The following is a 26609-nucleotide window of genomic DNA, read 5'->3' on the forward strand; positions in this document are numbered from 1 at the left end:
TTTGTTTTTATTTCAGATCTGCAGTAGTTTGTTTTTATTAACCAATTTAAGATAATCAGTCAGGCTCATAACGTGGCTCATTTAGGCTTGCTAGTAGCGACAAACGTTTATACGCAGTAACCCATTCTCTAGAAACAAAAGGAATATGTTCAAGCTTTGTACCTTTTTTTGAATTACTGGGAGCTTGGGGGCTGTCTTGTAAGGGCGTGAGAGTCGTGGCTCAATACCAAGCGACGTATGAAAGCAATAATCTTTATGCAACAGGAATTAAACAATTATTAATAATTAAAAGAAAATGAAAGAAAGATAACTTTATTAAAAAGAAAGAAAGGAAGAGAAAAAACACTTTAGAAACATAGGAACAGGAGGAGGCCATTCAGCCCGTCGAGCCTGCTCCGCCATTCAGTACAATCATGGCTGATCGAACACTTCAACGACTTTAACCCACACTTCCCCATAACCCTTTACGTTATTGTTCATTAGAAATCCATCAATCTCTACCTTAAACATGCTCAGTGACTGAGCTTCCACGGTCCTCTGGGATAGAGAATTCCAAACATTCACAACTCTGAGTAAAGAAGTTTCTGCTCATCTTGGTCCTAATTCCCCTTATTTTGAAATTGTATCCCCTGGTTCTAGACTTCCCAACCAGGGGAAACATCTTAGCTGCTTCCTTTAAGTATTTTGTAGGTTCCAATGAGATCACCTCTCATTCTTCGAAATTCGAGAGAATACAGGCCCAGTCTCCCCAAACCCTCTTCATAAGCTAGTCTGCCATCTCCAGAACAAGTCTAGTGAACCATCATTGCACTCCTTCGTGTACATACTATACATACTGTATTACAATTGTTAACCCCAATTAGTCTGTTCAAGACAGCTGCCCAAAATGGTGAAATTCCCCTTGGTTCGTACATCACCAAGTCTCTGAATAACCTTGCATGGGGATGGACATTCCAGCCAGTCACTCCATCAACGGCCCTCCCTCCTGTGTCTTGAGTGGTTGACTACTCCGCTCCAGCTGTAACCCCAACCATTGATTTATCAAAGTAACTTCAAATATTCAATTCAGGCTTAATACAGGTTTTCTTAAAATCAAGAACAAAGCAGAAATAAAATGCAAAAATACAAAATTGCAAAAATTACTGGCTGCAGGCCCCAGGCCTACAGACCCTATAGTTTCCCGTTGCTTTATCCATGGCAACACCTCGGCCAATCAACCTGCCAACCAATCAGAGTATTTTTCTCATGCAATATAAATTGTTGTGATTGTTTGAAATTTGGCATTCTTGCATTTGTCCTGATTGGTGCAACATGAAAACCTTCAGTAACAAGTCTCTCTTTTCAGTAATTTTGAAGTTCTGTACTACCAAGCAAAAGATGGTTGTGGTTGTTGGAGGTCAGTCATCTCAGTTCCAGGACATCACTGCAGGAGTTCCTCAGGGTAGTGTCCTCGGCCCAACCATCTTCAGCTGCTTCATCAATGACCTTCCTTCCATCATAAGGTCAGAAGTGGGGATGTTCGCTGATGATTGCACAATGTTCACCATTCACAACTCCTCAGATACTGAAGCAGCCCATGTCCAAATGCAGGAAGAACTGGACAATATTTAGGCTTAGGCTGATAAGTGACAATTAACATCTGAAATCATAGAAAGCTTACGACACAGAAAAAGGCCACATGGCCTATCGTGTCTCAGCCAGCTGAAAATCAGCATCAGGTACGTAGCTGTGCAAGTTACTGCACTTGAGGAGCATATCCAGACACATTGTTTCAACCGGAATGGGAGGAGGGCACAGTTTATCTAGTCCCAGTACTCCACAGGTCATACCGTTAATTTAAATGTTTAATTCACTGACTAAAATGGCCAATTTTACTACTGTTACCCAGAATAAAAGAGACTTTAAACAGGCTTCTTTCAATAAACTCAGAATAATTGATTTATTATAAAACAAAACTTTTTTAACAAGTTGCAAGAACTGGTTAACACACAATCGAAATCTGAAAGTATAACTACCTAGCCCTTTTAAAAATTCCCCAGCGTGTGCACACACACACACACAGGAAGTCTCTGCAGGGATGGACGGTTGAGAAAAACATTATAAGAAAGGGATAAAGTTTGCAGGGTTTCGGGGCTGTCGATCTGGTGACCCCTCGTGTGAAGACAGTTGCTGGCCACCATAGTTGTCGGGACACTTGTTCCAAAGGAGCCAAGGCATGAATATCCCAGCTTTTCACCTCCAAATGCAGATAAGTTATATGCAGATGAAGAGTCTCTTGCTGTGGGATGATAACCACACGGAATTTCAGGCAAGGCAGGGAGAGAGCCAGTTAAGGCAGTTTGGCTTATTCACCAAAAGATTGAGTTTCACAAACAAAAACAAAAATGCCTGGAAAAACTCAGCAGGTCTGGCGGCATCTGCGGAGAGAAACACAGTTAACATTTCGAGTCCGATTGACCCTTCCACAGAACTAAGTAAAAATAGAAGAGAGGTGAAATATAAGCTGGTTTAAGGGGGCGTGGGACAGGTAGAGCTGGATAGAGGGCCAGTGATAGGTGGAGATAACCAAAAGATGTCACAGACAAAAGGACAAAGAGGTGTTGAAGGTGGTGATATTATCTAAGGAATGTGCTAATTAAGGGTAGAAAGCAGGACGAGCAAGGTACAGATAGACCTAGTGGGGGTGGGGTGGGGGGAAGGGATCGAAATAGGCTAAAAGGTAGAGATAAAACAATGGATGGAAATACATTTAAAAATAATGGAAATAGGTGGGAAAAGAAAAATATATATAAATTATTGGAAAAAACAAAAAGGAGGGGGAAAATCAGAAAGGGGGTGGGGATGGAGGAGAGAGTTCATGGTCTAAAATTGTTGAACTCAATATTCAGTCCGGAAGGCTGTAAAGTGCCTAGTCAGAAGATGAGGTGCTGTTCCTCCAGTTTGCGTTGAGCTTCACTGGAACAATGCAGCAAGCCAAGGACAGACACGTGGGCATGAGAGCAGGGTGGTGTGTTGAAATGGCAAGCGACAGGGAGGTCTGGGTCATTCTTGCGGACAGACCGAAGGTGTTCCACAAAGCGGTCACCCAGTCTGCATTTGGTCTCTCCAATGTAGAGGAAACCGCATTGGGAGCAACGAATGCAGTAGACTAAGTTGAGGGAAGTGCAAGTGAAATGCTGCTTCACTTTAAAGGAGTGTTTGGGCCCTTGGACGGTGAGGAGAGGGGAAGGGTTGCACCTTTTGCGGTTGCATGGGAAGGTGCCGTGGGAGGGGGTTGAGGTGTAGGGGGTGATGGAGGATTTTCATCTTCCGACTAGGCATTTTACAGCCTTCTGGACATTATATTGAGTTTAATTTATGTAGATTTTTCTTTTCCCACCTATTTCCATTATTTTTAAATGTATTTCCATCCATTGTTTTATCTCTACCTTTTAGCCTTTTTTGATTCCTTCCCCCCACCCCACCCCCACTAGGTCTATCTGTACCTTGCTTGTCCTGCTTTCTACCCTTAATTAGCACATTCCTTAAATAATATCACCACCTTCAACACCTCTTTATCCTTTTGTCTGTGACATCTTTTGATTATCTCCACCTATCACTGGCCCTCTATCCAGCTCTACCTGTCCCAACCTCCTTAAACCAGCTTATATTTCACCTCTCTTCTATTTTTACTTAGTTCTTTTGAAGTCATTCGGACTCGAAACGTTAACTGTGTTCCTCTCCGCAGATGCTGCCAGACCTGCTGAGGTTTTCCAGGTATTTTTGTTTTTGTTTTGGATTTCCAGCATCCGCAGTTTTTTGCTTTTATCTTAGAGTTTCACAAACAACAAGTTCAAAACTTAACTGTCTCTGCCATGTGATTTCCAGTAAATCCCTTGCCTTTACCAGTTTTTTTTTAACCAGTGATTGCAGTTCAAAACAAACAGACAGCTTTTCCCCTTTAAGTACCATGCTGGTCAGGTGATTTCTTGGAAAAAGTCTGTTTGTTGACAGTTTCAAGAACTTAGGACCTTTTTAAAAAAAAAGCTCCAGGTCAGCATCCAAATGTCCAGATAATACAATGTCTTTCCCTATTTAAAAAGAAATATAGTTTTCAAAGGTATGATTCCAGCAACATTTTAAATGATTTGAGGGATTCTCCCCCTACTACACTTTCAGCCAGTGAACTCCAGACCCCACACCCTTCTGGGTGAAGAAGTTTTTTCTCATCTCCCATCTAATCTTTCTACCAATCAATTTAAATCTGTGCCCCCTAGACACTGACCTCCCTGCTAAAGTAAATGAGTCCTTCCAATCTAGACTTTATCCAGACCCCAACAAGTGTCAGGCAATGACCACCTCCAACAAGAGAGAATCTAACCATCGCCCCTTGATGTTCAATGGCATTACCATCACTGAATCCCCTACTATCAACATCCTGGGGGTTACCATTGACCAGACACTCAACTGGACTAGCCATATAAATACTGAGGCTACAAGAGCAGGCCAGAGGCTTGGAATTCCATGGAGAGTAACCTTCCTGACTCCCCAAAGCCTGACCACCATCTGCAAGGCACAAGCCAGGAGTGTGATGGAACACTGTCATTTCCCTAGATGAGAACAGCTCCAACAACACTCAAAAAGCTCAACCTCAGCCAAGATAGTGCAGATTCCATAATCAGCACTCTATCCACCACCTTCAACATTCACTCCCTCCACCATTGATGCATAGTGTCAGTTAGTGTGTATACCATGTACAGGATGCACTGCAGCAACTTACCAAGACTCCTTCAACAGCACCTTCCAAACTCGCAACCTCTATCTTCTAGAAGGACGAGGGCAGCAGATGCATGGGAACACCACCACCTGCAAATTCCCCATCAAGCCACATACCATCCTTACTTCAAACAATATTGCTGCTCCTTCACTGTTACTGAGTCTAAAACCTGCAACTCCCTTCCTAACATGGTGTACCTCCACCAGATGGACCGCAGTGGTTGAAGAAGGCAACTCATCACCATCTTCTCAAGAACAATTCAGGATGACCAAATGTTGACCTTGCCAGAGACACCCGTATCCCAATTTTCCAAATACAGCATTGTTTATTCTTGGTAAAGAAAGGTCAATGAGATGTTGATGTGATTTTTATTGGCAACCTATTTTTATTGCAGAGTTCCGCCCCGGAGAACCCAGTGATATCGCTGTTATTTTATGTCGCCAGTGATGGACAAGGTATACTGCAGCCACATGTTGAGGAGAAAAGCAGGCTAATGGCAGTATCAGGTTCATCAGAGGAGCTGGGAAAATTCATAATCACCTTCCTGGCACCAACTGCACTAAAATCCAGGAACTATAAATATGCCAGGTGAGATTGTCTCATTATTAAACAACCTTTCTAAAAACAAGTTGAAAGTCAGCACATATTTACAGAGTTGATCAACATACAGGTATACATTCACACATATATTTACCAAGCTTTTATACATATTGTTCCGATCCCAGCTGATGTTAATACTGGATAAGTCAAATCCTAGAGTGAAACCTGGCTTGATATATCCTAACTTTTTTAGAAACCACGGAGGAAAGTTACTGAACAAGTTCTTAGAAGTCTTCTGATCAACTTTTAACACAAAGAATAAAACATTTATGAAACAAGAAAAATGAACTATATTACAGCAGATGAAAAGGTTGAACTGATCTCAATCGGAACACAAGAAAATGATTCAAATGTTCACTGCTTCACCCCAGCTATATCTTTACAGACACATAGAAATATAGAAAGATAAAGCATTTTACCATGTCCAACTTTGTGGTGGCATAGTGGTATTGTCACTGGACAAGTATTCCAGAGACCCAGAGCAATGCTCTGGGTTCAAATCCCATCACAGCAGATGGTTAAACTTGATAAAAATAGTAAAAAATCTGGAATTAGAAGTCTGATGATGACCACAAAATTATTGCCGATTATCATTAAAAACCCACCTGGTTCTACATGTGACTCCACTTGCAATGTGGTTGGCTCTTAAATGCCCTCTGAACAAGGGCAAATAGGGATAGGTAATAAATGCTGGCCTAGCCAGTGACACCCGCATCCCATGAACCTATAAAAAAAAACTTATGCTCTAATGTTCAGGGTAAGTATGCAGTACATGTGAACCAACTGATGAACTGTGGATAGGCACATCACGCTACAAAATAAATGACAGATGTAACCAAAACATATTCTATGGATTTCTCAACACCCCACCCAGATACTTGTCAGACCATAAGCCAGCCGCTCTCTTTGAAACTCTATCTTTCTCATGAGGGTTTCCAATCTCCACGTTTGAAAGAAATCACCTTGGAAGCCTCTCCAAATGTCGCTCCCGCTCGGACGGTGTAAACAAGAATCCATCTCCAGGATTTCAGTCTCATCTTCCGAGATTCCTTTTCACTGGATCTCCATGTACACTCAAACTTCACCTTCCAAGCACATTTTCAGATCTTTGGCTGTGCCAAGCAGAACACCACTGCTCCAATAGGCCTGCAATAAGGAGTCACTGACCTTCGGCTGTCCTCACGGATCTTCTGGGCCTCTCTTAAGGCTGCTCCGCTTCAAGTCTGCTCCCTGCAGCTTTCTCTTTAACTCAGAACCTATTTCTCTGCTCCTTTCTCTCAACTTTACTTAACAGGACCTGTTTCTGATCTTAGCCCCAGGCAAGGGACAAGGATAGTCTTCTGGGACCTATTTCTGTCCCACTCTTTTGTTTGGGAGGTTCTTGTTGGTTTAGGACCTTCTCCCTGTCCCTCTCCCCATGTCCTGCTCCCTGGGATACCTTGTCTGTCATGGCGCTCCAGTTCAGGTCACCTGAGCTGCAGTTTCCCGTCATTTAACTTTGCTTCTTTTCATCTGCACACACGCACAGGGCCGGTTCCCAGTCTAAAGACGTAAAAGAAACAAAACTGCACGTGTGCTGGAGCTTTGAGGGCTGGGTGTACATCCACACATATATTTGCAGAGCTGTTGTACATAAGTGTACATTCACACACAGATTGGCAGAGCTATTGTACATATAGGTGACATCAGGATGGTATTTGACCGAGTGTGACATCAAGGAGCCCTAACAAAACTTGAGTAATCGGGGTAAACTCTACGCTGGTTGGAGACATATCCAGCACAAAGGAAGATGGTTGTAGTTGTTGGAGGTCAGTCATTTCAGTTCCAGGACATCACTGCAGGAGTTCCTCAGGGTAGAGTCCTACCGAACCATCTTTCCATCATAAGGTCAGAAGTGGGGATGTTCGCTGATGATTGCACAAGGTTCAGCACCATTTGCAACTCCTCAGATACTGAAGCAGTCCATGTCCAAATGCAGCAAGATCTGGACAATGTCCAGGCTTAGGCTGTCAAGTGGCAAGTAATATTTGCATCAAACAAGTGTCAGGCAATGACCATCTCCAACAAGAGAGAATCTAACCATTGCCCCTTGACATTCAATGGCAGTACCATCGCTGAATCCCCCACTTGGGGGTTACCATTGCCCAGAAACTGAACTGGACTGGACTAGCCATATAAATACTGTGGCTACAAGAGCAGGTCAGAGGCTAGGAATCCTGCGACGAGTAAGTCACTTCCTGACTTACCAAAGCCTGTCCACCATCTACAAGGCACAAATCAGGAGTGTGATGGAATACTCCCCATTTGCCTGGATGAGTGCAGCTCCAACAACACTCGAGACACCACCCAGGAGAAAGCAGCCCACTTAATTGGCACCCATTCCAGAAACATTCACTCTCTCTACCACCAATGCACAGTAGCAGCAGTGTGTACGATCTACAAGATGTACTGCAGGAACTCCCCAGGGCTCCTTAGACAGCACCTTCCAAACCCACGACCGCTGACACCTAGAAGGACAAGGGCAGCAGACACAGGGTAATACCACCACCTGGAAGTCCTCCACCAAGCCACTCACCATCCTGACTTGGAAATATTCCTTCACTGTCGTTGGGTCAAACTCCTGGAACTCCCTCCCTAACAGCACTGTGGGTGTACCTACACCACACGGACAAACTCCTGGAACTCCCTCCCTAACAGCACTGACGGTGTATTACACCACACAGACAAACTCCTGGAACTCCCTCCCTAACAGCACTGAGGGTTTACCTACACCACACAGACAAACTCCTGGAACTCCCTCCCTAACAGCACTGAGGGTGTACCTACACCACACGGACAAACTCCTGGAACTCCCTCCCTAACAGCGCTGAGGGTGTACCTACACCACACGGACAAACTCCTGGAACTCCCTCCCTAACAGCACTGAGGGTGTACCGACACCACACGGACAAACTCCTGGAACTCCGTCCCTAACAGCACTGAGGGTGTACCTACACCGCACGGACAAACACCTAGAACTCCCTCCCTAACAGCACTGAGGGTGTACCTACACCACGCGGACAAACTCCTGGAACTCCCTCCCTAACAGCACTGAGGGTGTACCTACACCATACGGACAAACTCCTAGAACTCCCTCCCTAACAGCACTGTGGGTGTACCTACACCACACGGACAAACTCCTGGAACTCCCTCCCTAACAGCACTGAGGGTGTACCGACACCACACGGACAAACTCCTGGAACTCCGTCCCTAACAGCACTGAGGGTGTACCTACACCGCACGGACAAACACCTAGAACTCCCTCCCTAACAGCACTGAGGGTGTACCTACACCACGCGGACAAACTCCTGGAACTCCCTCCCTAACAGCACTGAGGGTGTACCTACACCGCACGGACAGACTCCTGGAACTCCCTCCCTAACAGCACTGAGGGTGTACCTACACCACACGGACAAACTCCTGGAACTCCCTCCCTAACAGCACTGAGGGTGTACCTACACCGCACGGACAAACTCCTGGAACTCCCTCCCTAACAGCACTGAGGGTGTACCGACACCACACGGACAAACTCCTGGAACTCCCTCCCTAACAGCACTGAGGGTGTACCTACACCGCACGGACAAACTCCTGGAACTCCCTCCCTAACAGCACTGAGGGTGTACCGACACCACACGGACAAACTCCTGGAACTTCCTCCCTAACAGCACTGAGGGTTAACCTACACTGCACGGACAAACTCCTGGAACTCCCTCCCTAACAGCACTGAGGGTGTACCTACACCGCACGGACAAACTCCTGGAACTCCCTCCCTAACAGCACTGAGGGTGTACCAACACCACACGGACAAACTCCTGGAACTCCCTCCCTAACAGCACTGAGGGTGTACCTACACCACACGGACAAACTCCTGGAACTCCCTCCCTAACAGCACTGAGGGTGTACCTACACCGCACGGACAAACTCCTGGAACTCCCTCCCTAACAGCACTGAGGGTGTACCTACACCACACGGACAAACTCCTGGAACTCCCTCCCTAACAGCACTGAGGGTGTACCTACACCACACGGACAAACTCCTGGAACTCCCTCCCTAACAGCACTGAGGGTGTACTTAGCATGATTACAGCGCAAAAGGAAATGATTTGGTCCGTCGTATCTGCTCTCTGAAGGAGCAATTCACTTAGTGCAATTCTCATGCCTTCTCCCCTTGGTGCTGCACATTCTTTCATTTCAGATAATAATCCAGTTTCCTTTTGAATGCCTCAAATAAACCTGCCTCCACCACACTCTCAAGCAGTGTATTCGAAATCCCAACCTCTTGCTGCAAGACAAAGCTTTTCTTGATGTCACCATTGCTTCTTTAGCCAGTTACCTTAAATTGGTTCTCGATCCTTCCACCAAGGGGAACAATTTCTCCCTATCTACTCTGTCTAGACCCCTCATGATTTTGAATATCTCTATCAAATCTCCTCCCTACCTCCACTTCTCCAAGGAGAACAGTCCCAGTGCTCCAACTTTGTTGTATTTATTCTTTCACGGGATATGGGTGTCGCTGGCAGGACCAGCATATGTTGCCCATCCCTAATTGCCCTTGAACTGAGTGGTTTGGCCATTTCCCTTGAATTTGCCCTTGAACTGAGTGGCCATTTCAGAGGGCAATTAAAAATCAACCACATTACGGTGGGTCTGGAGTTACTTGTTGGTCAAGCCAGATGGCAGATTCCCTTCCCTAAAGGATATCAGTGAGCCAGTTTCATGGTCACCATTACTGAGACTAGTTTATATTCCAGATGTATAAATTGAATTTAAATTCCACCAGCTGCTTTGGTGGGATTTGAGCCCATGCCCCAAGAGCATTAGACTGGGCCTCTGGATTACTGGTCCAGAGACATTACCCCTACACCCACTATACCCCCCCAGTCTATCTACATAACTGAAGTTCCTCATCCCTGGAACCATTCTCATAGGAGCATAGGAACAGGAGAAGGCCATTCAGCCCGTCGAGCATGCTCCTCCATTCAATACGATCATGGCTGTTCGAACACTTCAATACCTTTTACCTACATTATCCCCATAACCCTTTACATTATTGTTAATCAGAAATCTATCAATCTCTACCTTAAACATACTCAGTGATTGAGCATCCATGGCCCTCTGGGGTAGAGTGAATCATGAACCTTTTCTGCACTCTCACTAATGCCTTCACATCCCTCCTAAAGTGTGATGCCTAGAATTAGACATAATGCTCCAGTTGAGGCCAAACCAGTATTTTATACAATTTAGCATAACCTCCATACTTTTGTGTTCTATGCCCCTATTAATAAAGCCCAGGATGCTGTATACTTTATTAGCTGCCCCTTACTTTATATTGTCTCTCCATGATCTTCCTATCAAAATGAATCACTTCACATTTCTCTTCATTAAATTTTATCTCCACTTGTCCACCCATTGTATCAGCCTGTCTATTTCCTTTTGAAGTTCTATAATGTCCTCCTCACAGTTATTTCTGAGTTTTGTATTGTCCGCAAATTTTAAAATTGTACCCTGTATGTCAAGGTATAGATCATTAATATATCTTAAGGAGGGCAGGGGACCTAACACCGCCCCCTGGGAACTCCACTGGAAGCATTCCTCCAGTTCAAAAGACAACAGTTAACCAGTACTCACTATTAATTAAAAATAGAATGTGCTGGAGAAACTCAGCCGGTCTGGCATCTGTGGAGAGAGAAGCAGAGCTAACGTTTCGAGTCAAATATGATTTTTCCAGTTTCTCCATCTCTGTCGCATCTGTTCTGATGTCGCTACCTTTCACAACAGTGCTCCTGACATGTCTTTCTTTTTTCCTCAACCAAGGATTACCCCCTCCCCCGCTGAATTGGAAAATCACAATGTGGCCTCCTTTACACTGGGGAGACTGGGCGACCACTTTGCAGAATACCTTCACTCAGTCCGCAAGCATTTTTCTGACCTCCTGGTTGATTGCCATTTTAATTCACCACCTTGCTCTCACACTCACGTTTCACAGAATTACAGAATCACAGTGCAGAAGAGGCCCTTCGGCCCATCGAGTCTGTGCTGACACATGAGAAACACCTGACCTACCTACCTAATCCCATTTAGAGCAATGAACAAAGAAAAGCGCAGCACAGGAACAGGCCCTTCGGCCCTCCAAGCCTGCGCCGATCATATTGCCCGCCAACTAAAACATTTTGCACTTCCGGGGTCGGTATCCCTCTACTCCCATCCTATTCATGTATTTGTCAAGCTGCCTCTTAAACACCACTATGGTACCTGCTTCCACCACCTCCTCTGGCAGCAAATTCCAGACACTCACTACCCTCTGCATAAAAAACTTGCCACGCACATCTCCTCTATAGTTTTCTCCTCTCACCTTAAATCTATGTCCCCTAGTAATTGACTCTTCCACCCTGGGAAAAAGCTTCTGACTATCTACTCTGTCCATGCCACTCATAATTTTGTAAACTTCTATCAAGTCGCCCCTCAATCTCTGTCGCACTAGTGAGAACAATCCGAGTTTCTCCAACCTCTCCTCATAACTAATAACCTCCGGACCAGGCAGCATCCTGGTAAACCTCCTCTGCACCCTCTCCAACGCCTCCATATCCTTCTGGTAATGTAGCGACCAGAATTGCACGCAATATTCCAAGTGTGGCCTAACCAAGGTTCTATACAGCTGCAGCATGACTTCCCAGCTTTTATACTCAATACCCCTGCCAATGAAGGCAAGCATGCCATATGCCTTCCTGACTATCTTATCCACCTGCGTTGCCACTTTCAGTGACCTGTGGACCTGTACACCCAGATCCCTCAGCCCGTCGATGCACTTAAGGGTTCTGCCATTTACTGTGTAATTCCTGCCTGTATTAGACCTTCCAAAATGCATTACCTCGCATTTGTCCGGATTAAACTCCATCTGCCATTTCTCCGCCCAAGTCTCCAACCGATCTATATCCCATTGCATCCTTTGACAATCCGCTTCACTATTTGCAACTCCTCCAACCTTGGTGTCGTCTGCAAACTTGCTAATTAGCCCAGTTACATTTTCCTCCAAATCATTTATGTATACTACTAACAGCAAAGGTCCCAGCACTGATCCCTGCGGAACTCCACTAGGCATAGCTCTCCATTCAGAAAAGCACCCTTCCACTGCTACCCTCTGTCTTCTATGACCAAGCCAATTCTGTATCCATCCTGCCAGCTCACCTCTGATCCCGTGCGACTTTACCTTCTGTACCAGTCTGCCATGAGGGACCTTGTCAAAGGCCTTACTGAAATCCATGTATATAACAGCCACTGCCCTTCCAACGTCGATCATCTTTGTCACTTCCTCGAAAAACACGATCAAGTTAGTGAGACATGACCTCCCCTTCACAAAACCATGCTGCCTCTCACTAATACGCCCATTTGCTTCCAAATGGTAGTAAATCCTGTCACGATGAATCTTCTCCAATAATTTCCCTACCACTGACGTAAGGCTCACTGGCCTGTAATTTCTGATCCCTGCTACCCTTCTTAAACAATGGAACAACATTGGCCATTCTCCAGTCCTCTGGGACCTCACCCGTAGCCAGTGAGGATACAAAGATTTCTGTCAAGGCCCCAGCAATCTCCTCCCTTGCCTCCCTCAGTACTCTGGGGTAGATCCCATCTGGCCCTGGGGACTTATCCACCTTAATATTCTTCAAGACGCCTAATACCTCTTTTTTGATCTCAACATGATCCAGGCTATCTACACACTCTTCCCTAGACAAATCGACCGCTAAGTCCTTCTCTTTGGTGAATACTGATGAGAAGTATTCATTTAGTATCTCTCCCATTTCTTCTGGCTCCACACACAGATTCCTACCTCTGTCACTGAGTGGGCCTACCCTTTCCCTGGCTACCCTCTTGCCCTTTACATATGTATAAAAGGCCTTGGGATTTTCCTTAATCCTGGTTGCCAGTGATTTTTCATGACCCCTTTTAGCCCTCCTGACTCCTTGCTTAAGTTTCTTCCTACGTTGTTTTACTCTTTCAAACTCTATATAAGTTTGCCCAGGCTGTTTTCTCATATTCCTAAATTTCGGGCTGTATGCCTCAGGAACCAACTCGTATGCACTCAAAATAGCCTTTTTCACCACATCATAATTCACCGACATTTCTTCTGACAGCGAAGCATATACCTCATGCTCTTACCCACCAACTTGGATTGTATTGTAACAACAATGTCTAGTTTTCCTGTGGCCATTTCATTTGTTTAGCTACCTTCTCAAATGAAATAAAGAATGCCTCCACATCTCTTCCCTCAAATTTTGGAAGTGCTTGTATAAATTTAAACATCGCCCCACTGGGTTCTGATCTGGAAATAAGTTCTTCCTCACCTACTGGCACCTTTTTTTAACTGCCTGCATTTTAAACTGGAACTCTCTTTTTCGCTTTCCTCCTTTTCTAACTTGGCCATTTCTAATCCTCTTTCTGGATTTCCTTCTCTCTTCTGCCTTTCTGCCTGTTCCCATTGATATGTTCTCCCTTTTTCTTTTTCTTTTTCTTCTGCTTCTAGCTCGAGTTTTTTTTTTCATTTCCTTTATTTGTTCGAATTCAAGCCTCTTCATTTCTAACTGAAATCTCACTACCTCCAGCTGTGACCAACTAGTGGTCAGATATCACTTGAACCTTTAAGTGCTATACTATACCTTCAATCATATCTGCTTTCTGAGCCCCTGCAGGTAACTTCAATTGTAATTTATCCGCCAATTCCAGTAACAACTTTAGTTACATTTTGTAAACCAGCCAAAGTTATAACTTCAACTCCCAGACAAGACTGACCAATTGCCAAAGCCATGTTGCAGCCTCACCACTACAAAAAATCTCAAACCAACTCCTGAGTTCAAGGTGCTTTTTGTACTCATAACCTTAACTCCAACCCAATCAAGGAATTTCAAATATATCATGAACGAGCCCCCAATTTTTGTCATGACACAGGCGATGGTAACTGCTGAGTTGTTCAAATGCCAAAGGGAAACTTGAAACAACTGCCACAACTTTTGCCGTTCCTATAAATTTTGAGATGTGTGCCTTGAATTCAATAGTAATAAGACCACCAAGTCTTATAGGCTTTACAAAACTAGATTAACATTTATAAAGAAGAGAAATTATTTTTAAATACATATATAGATATACAAATCACTACTATAATGACTTCTAAATTCCCCTAATCAATCTAACTACCAGTTACACTTTCATTAAGGCAACAGTAAGACACACACATTTTAAAAGAGCCAGGCAAAGAAACATGATACCCTGAACAAGTTGAATTCAAAGTGAGTTTTCTTAACTTCAGTCCTTTGAAGACAGCGGCTTGAGTCACAGCTGCTGAAGGCTTCTCACACTTGAAAGATCTTAAAATACATTCCCTTACAAATAGTCTTCTCTCCTTTATACATATTTTCCTCTTTGAATGCAAATACCCATTGTTTCACCATGTCTTTATACTTTATAACCCTCTCATAGCACTGTTTTACCAGTAATCTTTGGGAAAAATAAACACACAGTTTCTAGCCTGGTTAGGTGACACATTTCACCCTTCCTTTGAAAACAATCTACTCTGGCTTATTTAAAAATGCATATGTTCCCTTGACACCTATATTTCTAAACTTCGCAATGCTTGCCTAATTAAAGTTTTGAGCCTAACTTCTCTTCTTACATCAAAGCACCCAGACTAATTCAATTAAGTCTCACATACACACGCAGACATCCCACTATTACAGTATTTTACAATAAATTCTAATAACATTATGAAAATTATTATATTTTCCTGACAGGAGGCCGAGGTGGATCATCCACTCGGCACTTCTGGCTGAAGATTATAGCAAATGCTACAACTTTATCTTTTGCACTGATGTGCTGGGCTCCTTCATCGTTGAGGATGGGGATATTTTTGGAGCATCCTCCTCCAGTGAGTTTTTTAATTTTCCACCACCATTCACGACTGGATGTGGCAGGATTGCAGAGCTTAGGTCTGGTCCGTTGGTTGTGGGATTGCTTAGCCCTGTTCATCATTTGCTGCTTCTGCTGTTTGGCATGCAAGTAGACCTGTGTTATAGCTTCACCAGGTAGACACCTCATTTTTTGGTATGCTGATGCTGCTCCTGGCATGCCCTCCAGCACTCTTCATTGAACAGGGTTGGTCCCCTGGCTTGATGATATGCTGGGCCATGAGGTTACAGATTCTGCTGCTGCTGATGGCCCACAGCGCCTCATGGATGCCCAGTCTTGAGTTGCTAGATCTATTTGAAATCTATCCCATTTAGCATGGTGGTTGTGCCACACAGCACGATGGAGGGTATCCTCAATGTGAAGGGGGGACTCCGTCTCCACAACGACTGTGCGGTGGTCACTCCTACCGACACTGTCATGTCTGGGTGGGGGACTTCAATGTACATCACCAAGTCTGGCTCAATAGCACCACTACTGACCGAGCTGGCCGAGTCATAAAAGGCATAGCTGCTAAACTGAGTCTGCAGCTGGTGGTAAGGGAACCTACAAGACATACTTGGGTCGCTTGGTCAAAATCCTCGAACTCCCTCCCTAACAGCACTGTGGGTGGGGGAGAATTTTTTTCCCTCTGAAGCTTGTGAGTCTTTGAAACTCACTTCCTCAAAAGGTGGTGGAAGCAGAGTTTTCGAATATTTTTAAAGCAGAGCTAGATAGATTCTTGATTAACAATGGGGTGAAAGATTATCAAGGGTTGGTAAGAATGTGGGGTTGATGTTACAATCAGATCAGCCATGATCTTATTGAATGGTGGAGCAGGCTCGAGGGGCCCTGTGGCCTACTCTTGCTTCTAATTTGTATGTTCGTATGTACCTACACCACATGGACTGCAGTGGTTCAAGAAGGCAGCTCATCGCCACCTTCTCAAGGGCAATTAGGGATGGGCAATAAATGCCTAGCCAGCAACACCCACATCCCTTGAATGAATAAAAAAAAAATGCCGATATACACAAGATATAGGAGCAGGAGTAGACCACACAGCCTGTCGAGCTTGCTACACCATAGAATACGATCATGGCTGATCTTGGCTTCAACTCCATTTCCTCGCCCGCTGCACATATCCCTTAATTACCCGTGAAAACAAAAATCAGTCTATCCCAGCCTTAACTGTATTCAGCGATAGAGCTTCCACAGCCCTCTAGAGTAGAGAATTCCAAAGATTTACAACCCTTTAGGTGAAGTAATTTCTCCTCATCTCGGTCCTAAATGATCGGTGCCTAAGCCTGAGACTGTACCCTGCGTTTTACATTCCCTGACCAGCAGAAACAATCTCCCAAGTCTACCCCATCAAGCCCCTTCAGAATCTTAAAAGTTTCAATGAAATCTCTTCTCATTTGTCTAAACTCCAGAGAATATATGTCCAATTTACTCATCCTCTCATCACAGGACAACCCTTTTCCTCATCCCAGAAACCAATTTAGTGAACCTTCGCTGTACCTTCTCCAATGCAAGTATATCCTTCATTAAGTATGGAGTCCAAAACTGCACACTGTATTCCAGATGTGGTTTCACTGAAACCCTGTACAACTGGAGCAAGACTTCTTATTTCTTGTACTTCAATCCCCTTGCAATAAAGGCCAACATGCCACTTGTCTTCCTAATTGCTTGCTGCACCCGCTTGCTAACTTTCTGCATTCCTTGTACAAGTACACCCAAGTGCCTTTGAACGTGAACACTTACAAGTTTCACACTTTGTATCCAGGAATATTTAGAACCCAGGCCTGCCCATCTTTGAGCCAGATCTCTGTTAACGCCACAATGTCATATTTCCACATGGCTGTCTGCACCTACAGCTGGCCAATCTTATTTACCACACTCTACACATTCGTATACATGCCCAGTAGCCCTAATTTAGACTTTATTATCCTCCCCCTTAGTCTGAACCCATCTAACACCATACTATTTCCTACTTCAGGCTATCTCTCTCCCAGTATTCTATGCACCTTGGTATTCCTCTCTAGTATTACCCCTATTCCCAAACAACTGCCAAGTGTTACAATCCCCATAGAGACCGATAACTCTTAAAAAAAAGAATTTTGAACTTCCAATTAATAGCTGAAAGAATGACACACCAAGATTTCAGGTTTAAAACTTTTATTTAAACATAAGGAATATTCCCCTTTTCTACTTATCATCCATTGAACTCTCCATAGAATTACAATCTCTTTCGCAAGCATTCCACAGTTACTTCCTGCTTCTAGTGCGTTCCCATACTACCTTTTCACCGAATAGTGACCATCTCCAGGCACTTTCCTCAATTTTCAAGAGTTTCTTAAATCCACCAGCATCTATAAAGCCTGATTTGATGATTCTTCTTGCTCCGTCCACGCCAAGACATATCTCCTGGAATCTGTCGAAGACTTCAGGATACTTCTGTAGACCCTCTTCCTCCCTCATCCAGCTATGGTAATTTGCAAAGCCAAATGGCCTTTTGTCTCTCTGATCTCACAGAACTGCTGTCTGTTTGTAATATTCATTGATTTATAGGGAAGCATGTAACCTGATCTCAAAAATGGCTTCCTTTGCCATCTTCCAATGAAACATGAAGCACATTAGACTTTCATGTTAAAAATGCAAATTTACTGTCATTGATCCCAACTCCCCTTCATCTTATCAGTAAACTGGCTGTTTACAGCATAACTCTTTACAATCTGGTACCTTCAACACCTTTTGGGGACTTTGGGAGACTTAGGGTCTATGCATTGCAAAGCCAGAGAGTGTTGTCATTGTCTCCATGCACCTTCTTCTCAGTGAAACAACCTAAGCCTTCCTTTGATCTCTCACAATCAAACCATCAAGGCAGACTGAAGAACAGATTTCATGACTCTTTTCATGTACCCTGAATTTAAAGATTCAGTCCCAAAATATAATAGTCTAATAAATCTCATAAGTGTAAGGCAAGTTAGTTAAACCCCCCCTCACTAATAGAAGGAGCAAATCATCCTGCAAGGAAATTGATTCCAACTCTGTTTAAGTGCAACATGTCCATCCTATACAGGTCCCATCTCTCCCAGAAGTGGTCCTAATGTCCCAGGAATCTAAAGCCCTCCCCCCTGTACCATATTCCCAGCAACACATTTATCTGCTTTATCCTCCCATTTCTATACACACTTGTGCATGGTACAAGGAACAATCTGGAGATGACTACTTTTGACATCCTGTTTACTAATTTCCTACCTATCTCCCTAAATTCTGACTGCAGGACCACATCCCTCTTTCTACCTATGTCGTTGGCACCGATGTGGACCAAGACTGCCGTCTGTTCACCTTCCCCCTTAGGGTGAGGTGTCAGCTGTGGCTCAGTTCATAGCACCCTCGCCTTTGAATCAGAGGGTTGTGGGTTCATGTCCCACTCCTGGAAAACCAAGAACTGTGATTGTACTCGAAAGAAGTTGCAATCTGTGACTGCTGGTAACTCGAAAGAGTTTCCCCCTTAGGGTGACATCCTTGACCCTGGCACCAGGGAGGCAACACACCATCCTGGATTCATGTCTGCAGCCACTGAAATGCCTAACTGTTGAATCTCCTATCTCTATTGCTCTTCCTGTCTTCTTACACGCACCCCCCCCCCACCCCCCCACCCCTGCCCCCTGTATATAGCTGAGCCACCCATGGTGCATGGACTTGCCACTGGCTACACTCCCTAGATTAGACAACACTTTCATCAGTATTCAGAACTGCAACTGGTTGGAGAGTGCTTGGTGGTCACCCATTCCCTTCCTCCCCACATAGTCTCAAATTGCAGGGTGACTGTTGTTACAATCCCACCTCACCTGAAGTCAGATCCCAGAGTTAAATCTGGCTTGATAGATCCCAACCATTTTTAAGAAACTGTGGAGGGCAGCTACTGAATAAATTCACAGGATTCTCCTGGTGCACTTTTAACACACGGAATAAAACATTTATTAAACAAGAAAAATGAACTATATTACACTGGACACAATGGTTGGAAAGATTTCAATACAAACACCATTAAATGGGTCAAATCACACTATTCCTTCATGCCAACTATAACTTTACAGATACATTCAACTTCATAAAAATAACACAATTTACAATATCTATCTCATACTCTGCTATTCAGGGTAAGTATGCGAACTGGGGTCGGCCACATCACACCCCAATATGAGTGATAGATGCTGCCAAAGCAGATTCCATAGATTTCTCATCAACCCCTGCAGACGCTTGTTACACCACACTTGTGAGCCAACCAGTTTCACTGAAACTCTGTCTTTCTCATGAGGGCTGCCAATCTCTACGCTCAAAGAACTTGCCTTGGAATTCTCTCCTGAATGTTGCTTCCACTCAGACACTTTCATTGAGGATCCACCTCCAGGGTTTTAGTCTCTCCTTCCAATGTTCCTTTCCCCTGGATCTCCACGAACGTTCAAACTTCACCTCCCAAGCACTCTTGCAGACATCCAGCTGTGCCAAGCAGAACACCACTGCTCCAAAGGCCTGCAGTAAGGAGTCACCAACCTTGGGCTGTCTCCCTAGATCTTCTGGCTTCTCTGAAGTCCACTTTGCTTCAAGTCTGCTCCCTGCAACTTTCTCTTTAACCCGGAGCCAATTGCTCTGCTCTTTGCTTTTAACTTTACTCAACAGGACCAGTTTCAGATTCCTGACCTTGTCCCTTGGACTTCCTCCTGGGATCTTATTCTGTCCCACTCCCTGGTTCGGGACCTTCTCCCTCTCCGCCTCTCATGTCCTGCTCCTTGGAGCACCATCTCTGGAATGTTGCTCCTCTTCAGGTCACCTGACTTCCAGTTTCACGCTGTTTCACTTTTCTTCTTTTTTCCCTTCACGCAGGACCAGTTCACAATCTGCAGAGCTAAAGAAACATGTGCGCACGACTGGTTCCCATCCTAAAGACCTGAAAAATGACCAACTGTGCACATACGGTCATTCTCCGTCAGCGCATGTGCAGAAAGTATAGATGTACAAAAGGACCTTGGTCAATAAGTCTGAAGGCTAACATGCAGGTGCAGAAACCAAAAGAAACACAAAGTGCACATGTGTGGCCTTTCTACACTGGCACATGCACAGAAATCCTGAGGCCCGCTGGGAACTGGAGTTTCCAGCCTCTGGACTCCAATCTCCAATTTAAACTTTAGGTAAGTTTTTTATTGCCTTTTTTCTGGGGTCTGTTACACACTGCCCCTTGGAAGAAATAAAGCTTCACATAGGAGCAGTGGTAGGCCATTCAGCCCATCGAGCCTGATCCGCCATTCAATATGATCATGACTGATCCACTTCAATGCCTTTTTCCCATACTATCCCCATATCCCTTTACATCATTGGCATTTAGAAATCTGCCTATCTCTGTTTTAAACATACTCAATGACTCAGCTTCCACAGCCCTTTGGGGTAGAGAATTCCGAAGATTCACAGCCTTCTCAGAAAGTAAAAATCTCCTCATCTCGGCCCGAAGTGGCTTCCCCCTTATTTTGAAAGTGTCCCCTGGTTCTAGATTCCCCAACCAGGAGAAACGTCTTACCTGCATCTACCCTGTCTATCCCTTTCAGTATTTTGTAGGTTTCAATTAAATCACCTCTCATTCTTTGGAGCTCTAGAGAATACAGGCCCCGTTTCCCCAATTTCTCTTCATAGGACGTCCAGCCATCCCAGGAACAAGTCTGGTGAACCTTTGTTCCACGCCATCCTCCCTAAGGTAAGGGGACCAAAACTGCACACACTACTCCAGGTGCAGACTAACCAAGGTTCTATATAATTGAAGCAAGATTTCACTACTCCTACACTCAAACCCTCTTGCAAAAAAGGCCAACGCATCATTAGTCTTCCTAATTTCTTGCTGCACCTGCATGTTAGCCTTCAGTGACTTATTGACCAAGGTCCTTTTGTACTTCTATACTTTCTAACCTCTTAACATTTAAGAAATAATCTGCACATCTGTTGCTTCTACCAATGTACATAACATCACATTTTTCCACATTATATTCCATCTGTCATGTTCTTGCCCACTCACTGAGTCTGTCCAAATCCTCTCAAAACCGCTTTGTATCTTCCTCAGAACACACAATCCCTCCCAGCTTCATGTGATCCGAGAATTTAGGAATATTATATTTGGTCCCCACATCCAAATCATTGATATATATTTTCAACAGCTGGGGCCTGAGTACTGATCCTTGTGGTACCCCACTAGTCACAGCCTGCGAATGTGAAAATGACCCGTTTATTCCTACTCTCTGTTTTCTGCCTGTTAACCAATCCTTAATCCATGCCTCCTATCCCATGTGCTTTAATTTTACTAACCAACCTCCTGTTGGGGACTTAATCAAAAACCTTCTAAAAATCCAAGTATACTACATCCACTGACTCCCCTTTATCAATTCTGTTAGTAACATCTTCAAAAAACTCCAGGTTCGTCAAACATGATTTCCCATTCATAAATCCATGCTGACTATGCCCAATCAGGTCATTATTATCCAAGTGTCTATTTATCACATCTATTATAATAGATTCTAGCAGTTTCCCCACTACTGATGTAAGGCTAACAGACCTGTAGTTCCCTGTTTTCTCTCTCCCTCCCATCTCAAATAGAGGGGTAACATTTGATACCCTCCAATCTGCAGTAACCATTCCAGAATCTATAGGATTTTGAAAGATGATCACCAATGCATCCACTGTCTCTATAGCCACCTCTTTCAACACTCTGGGATGCAGAATATCAGGTCCTGGGGACTTGTCAACCTTCAGTCCCATTAATTTCTCTAATACAACCTTCTTACTAATACAAATTTCCATCAATTCCTCATTCTCTCTAGTCCCTTGGATCTCTAATTCTGGGAGATTTCTTGTATCTTCCTCAGTGAAAACAGACACAAAGTAATCATTTAGCTTCTCTGCCATTTCACTATTCCCCATTCTAAATTCTCCTGACTCTGCCTGTAATGGGCCACATTTGTCTTAGCCGAATACTTCCTTTTTGTGTACCTATAGAAGCTTTTACAGTCCGTTTATATGCTTTTTGCTAGTTTACATTCATATTCTATTCTCCCTTTCTTGATCAGTTTCTTGGTCATTCCTTCCAATCCACTTCAGCCAGCTTGCCCCTCATACTTTCATAATTTCCTTTGTTCAAATTTAACACCCTGGCTTCAGGTTGAACTACCTCACTTTCAAACATAGTGTAAAGCTCCATCATATTATGATCACTTATCCCTAATGATTCTTTTCCAATAAGATTATTAATTAGCCCTTTCTCATTACATAATACTACGTCTAAAATAGCCTGTTCTCCAGTCGGTTCCTCAACATACTGCTCTAGAAAACCACCCCTAACGTACTCCAGAAACTCATCCTCCACATCTTTAGTGTTCATTAGATTCACCCAGTCTGTATGCAGATTAAAGTCATCCATGATTACTGTATTACCCGTGCTACATGCTCCTCTAATCTCCTGATTAATGCCATACCCTAGACCACCACTACTGTTTGGTGACCTATAAACAACCCCCACCAATGTTTGCTGCCCTTGCTGTTTCTTAACTCCACCCAAACAGATTTTGTTCTTCTGATCTGAGATCCTCGCTTACTAATGTACTGATCCCATCCCTTATTAGCAGCACATCTGCACCATCTTTTCCTATTTGCCTGTCCTTCTTAAATGTTGAATATCCTTGGACATTCAGTTCCCTGCCTTGGTCACCCTGCAGCCATGTTTCCGTAATGGCAATTATATCATACCCTTTTACCTCTTTTTGTGCCTTTAAATCATCTACCTTGTTGCGAATGCAGTGTGCATTCAGGTTGAGTGCCCTTAACTTAGCTTTTTTTACATTATTCTGCATTTTAGGTTTACTTCATGCTCACCTTTGTTTTGCCTGCCTTCTAATTTCACTCACCACTTTTCTACTTCCAGTTACCAGCTTTACTTCCTTGCAACTTGAGCTACCCTTCACGGTCCCACTCCCCTGACAAGCTAGGTTAAATACCCTCCAACAGCACTAGCAAATCTCCCTACAGTGACGGTTTCTTTACAATGGCTTTACTCCCTCTTTACAAGAATTTAACCTCGTAAGCTTCTAGCAAATAGATTATTGCCTACTTACAAATACATTTTTCATTTTGTTTCACAACTACACGTCATATTGTGCAATTACAAATGTTTAACCAAATTAAAAGTCAATACGTGTAACAAGTAAGACCAGCAGGATTTATACATCATAGAATTATCATAACTCAATGTTTGCGTTTATTTTTTCTCTTATTCCCATTCTTTAAATTGGCAAAGAAGGTTTCATTTAAGCCCACAGCCAAGTTGTCCTTTTCGTTAGCTGTAGGTCTAAGTCCATCATCAAGCTCATTTTCCGAACTTGAATGTGGTAAACTCTCATTTCGCAATAATGTCAGAAAGGCATCTTTGTGCATTAACAACTCATTTCTCCTCTGATCAAAATCTCTTTTAGCCTTTCCAAGCATGTTATTGAGATATCTTTTATGTTCACACAAAAGGGTTTCATACTGCAGCTTGGCTTGGTCTTTGAACATTTTATGATCTAGTAGTTTCTCCCAATCCCATTTCAAATGGGTGTTATTTAATTCTTTTCGAGCAACATCAATCACTTCCTACCTCTGGAGTTTTACGGCTCATTCTAATACTTCATCGATTTTACATAATTCATATCATATCATTCCACTCCTCTGTATGTTTTAAATGGTCTTTTGCAAAGCGTCCACTTGCCACTTGCTGTTGTACCTTGTGTACCAACACTGGCAAGTGCTTGTAAATCAGTGTCACTGGACATTGACGCCTCCATACCACACATCTCCTTTCTCTCTTTTCCTTCAGATTGCATTGAGGTTTACGAACCTCAGTGCTCTTTTCACAATGGACCTCTAACAGTTTGTGGTTTTTAATTCTGTATTTAACCAACTGTTCTGATTCACCAGCAATTCCTTTTCCTGTTCAAGGCATTTTCCACAATACTTCATAGAGACTTCTGATGCTTGAAGTTCAGCAAGTTTTAACTGAAAATTGATCTTTGTTAAGTTTGCTTCTACAAGTTTATCATTTAGACATTTCAAGTCCTCAGTCAAGCATTCTACTTTCTGTGACTGATGCTCAATTTTTCTCACCAATTCTCGTTTTCCATTAGCAAACTCCTCTTTCATATGTGAAAGCTGCTTCTCTGCATTGGTCAAGTTTTCCTTCAATTGCTCATGATTGGCAATAGCTTCTCATTTTTGGCCACAGTAGTTTTTTGGAGTTTGGTAAGATCAGCATGATCAAAAGCCTACTGCAGTACAGTCCTCGCCATGTTTCTGCCTCCACTAACCAAATCATTACCCAGAATAAAATTACCCCTTCAGTTGGTGATCTAGGAATAATTCCCACCGTAACAATTCCATTCATGAAGTCACTTCGTAAGCTGACTTTACACAAAGCAACAGGTGTATAAATTCCATGAATATCTCCTATTTTCTTTCTTCAAACTATCTGGAACACAAGTTTTATCATCAGCCAGTTTCAATGACTGATCTGCCCCAGTATCTCTCAAAATGTTAATTTGTTTACTATCCTTAGCCATATTCCCCTTTCCTGTAGGCTCTGAGGGAACATGTTTCACCTGTACCACAGCTACGGTTTTAATACCTATTTCCTTTTCTGGTACAACCTTTTCTGAGGATTCTTAAGTGTTCCTAATATTGCAATAGGTTCTCCCAATTAATTTCCAGCAATTAGCTTTAGTGTGTCCAGTTTTATTACAATGGAAGCATAATATTTTCTTTACATAATTTTTACCATTTTGGTGGCCTTCTGCCTGTTCTCTAGAACTATTAACTTTTCCATCACCAGATTTTCTATTCCTCCAATTTTCCTGTCTATTCTCATGCAACGATTTCCCCACAGGTTACTGTGTGAAATATCATAGGTATCAGCCAAAACTGCCGCTCTCAGATTGTAGCAACTTGACATTCATCTAAATAAGTCTTAATGATTACGGGAATACTGTTTTGGAATTCTTCCATAATCATGATTTCCCTCACGTTCTCAATATTTTTCTCCAACTTCAGTGATTGAAACCACTGATCCCATAACATTTCTATTTCTCTTGCAATCTTATTAGGTTACTTTCTTATGGTCCTAAACTTTAATTAACAAGCTTCAGGGACAAGTCCCTTTTAACCACTTCACAGTCTGCAGATTGCTGTTCTAACAGATTAGTGTACACATTCATTGCTGTACCTATCAGGACACTTTGTAACATTTAAGGTCCGACATCTTTTGGCTACTTCAACTTCATAGCTATCTTTTCAAATGAGATGAAATATCTTTCAACTCCATCCTCTGTAAACTTAGGTACCAAACAAAGATTTTTAGTTTAATCAAAATCCTCATTGGAATCAGAATCATCCTCTGAACCCTGATCTCTTCTTCCTTCCTTTATTCTAAGCTTTTCTCTGGCCATGGCATGTTGTCTGATTTCTTTCTCTCTCTGGAGCTCTCTATCTCTTTCCTTATCTCTTTACTCCCTTGCTAACCTCTCTCACTGGAGTTCAAATTCAACCTTTTTCATTTCCATTTCCTTTGCTTTTTTTCTTTAAGTTTTTTTCTCATCTCTCTTCCTCTCTCCTTTTCCTCCAGTTCAAGTTTTTTCATCTTTTTTCCCCCCTCTATGTCAAGTTGCTTCATTTGCAACTGAATCTTAGCTAACTCTAGCTATGATACACAATTTTAATTGAAAATGCTGGGTAATTACTTGAATCATATCATCACAGAATTACAGAATCTCACAGTGCAGAAGAGGCCCTTCGGCCCATCGAGTCTGCACCGACACGTGAGAAACACCTGACCTACCTACCTAATCCCATTTACCAGCACTTGGCCCATAGCCTTGAATGTTATGACGTGCCAAGTGCTCATCCAGGTACTTTTTAAAGGATGTGAGGCAACCCGCCTCCACCACCCTCCCAGGCAGTGCACTGCAGACCGTCACCACCCTCTGGGTAAAAAGGTTTTTCCTCACATCCCCCCTAAACCTCCTGCCCCTCACCTTGAACTTATGTCCCCTTGTGACTGACCCTTCAACTAAGGTGAACAGCTGCTCCCTATCCACCCTGTCCATGCCCCTCATAATCTTGTACACCTCAATCAGGTCGCCCCTCAGTCTTCTCTGCTCCAACTAAAACAGCCCAAGTCTATCCAACCTCTCTTCATAACTTAAATGTTTCATCCC

The 26609-nt window shown here is 43.4% G+C and overlaps 1 protein-coding gene across 1 annotated transcript in view; it reads left to right on the top strand.

Moving 5' to 3' along the window:
• mogs (mannosyl-oligosaccharide glucosidase) overlaps positions 1–26609 on the top strand; it is an 81677-nt gene that overhangs the window by 49734 nt on the left and 5334 nt on the right. Inside the window, exon 3 of the mRNA XM_078535019.1 lies at positions 5151–5344. Within this exon, the coding sequence (XP_078391145.1) occupies positions 5151–5344 (194 nt within the window). The remainder of the gene's footprint in view (positions 1–5150; positions 5345–26609) is intronic.

Source organism: Cetorhinus maximus, unplaced genomic scaffold (genome assembly GCF_964194155.1).
Source record: "Cetorhinus maximus unplaced genomic scaffold, sCetMax3.hap1.1 HAP1_SCAFFOLD_200, whole genome shotgun sequence".
Taxonomy (NCBI): Eukaryota; Metazoa; Chordata; class Chondrichthyes; order Lamniformes; family Cetorhinidae; genus Cetorhinus; species Cetorhinus maximus.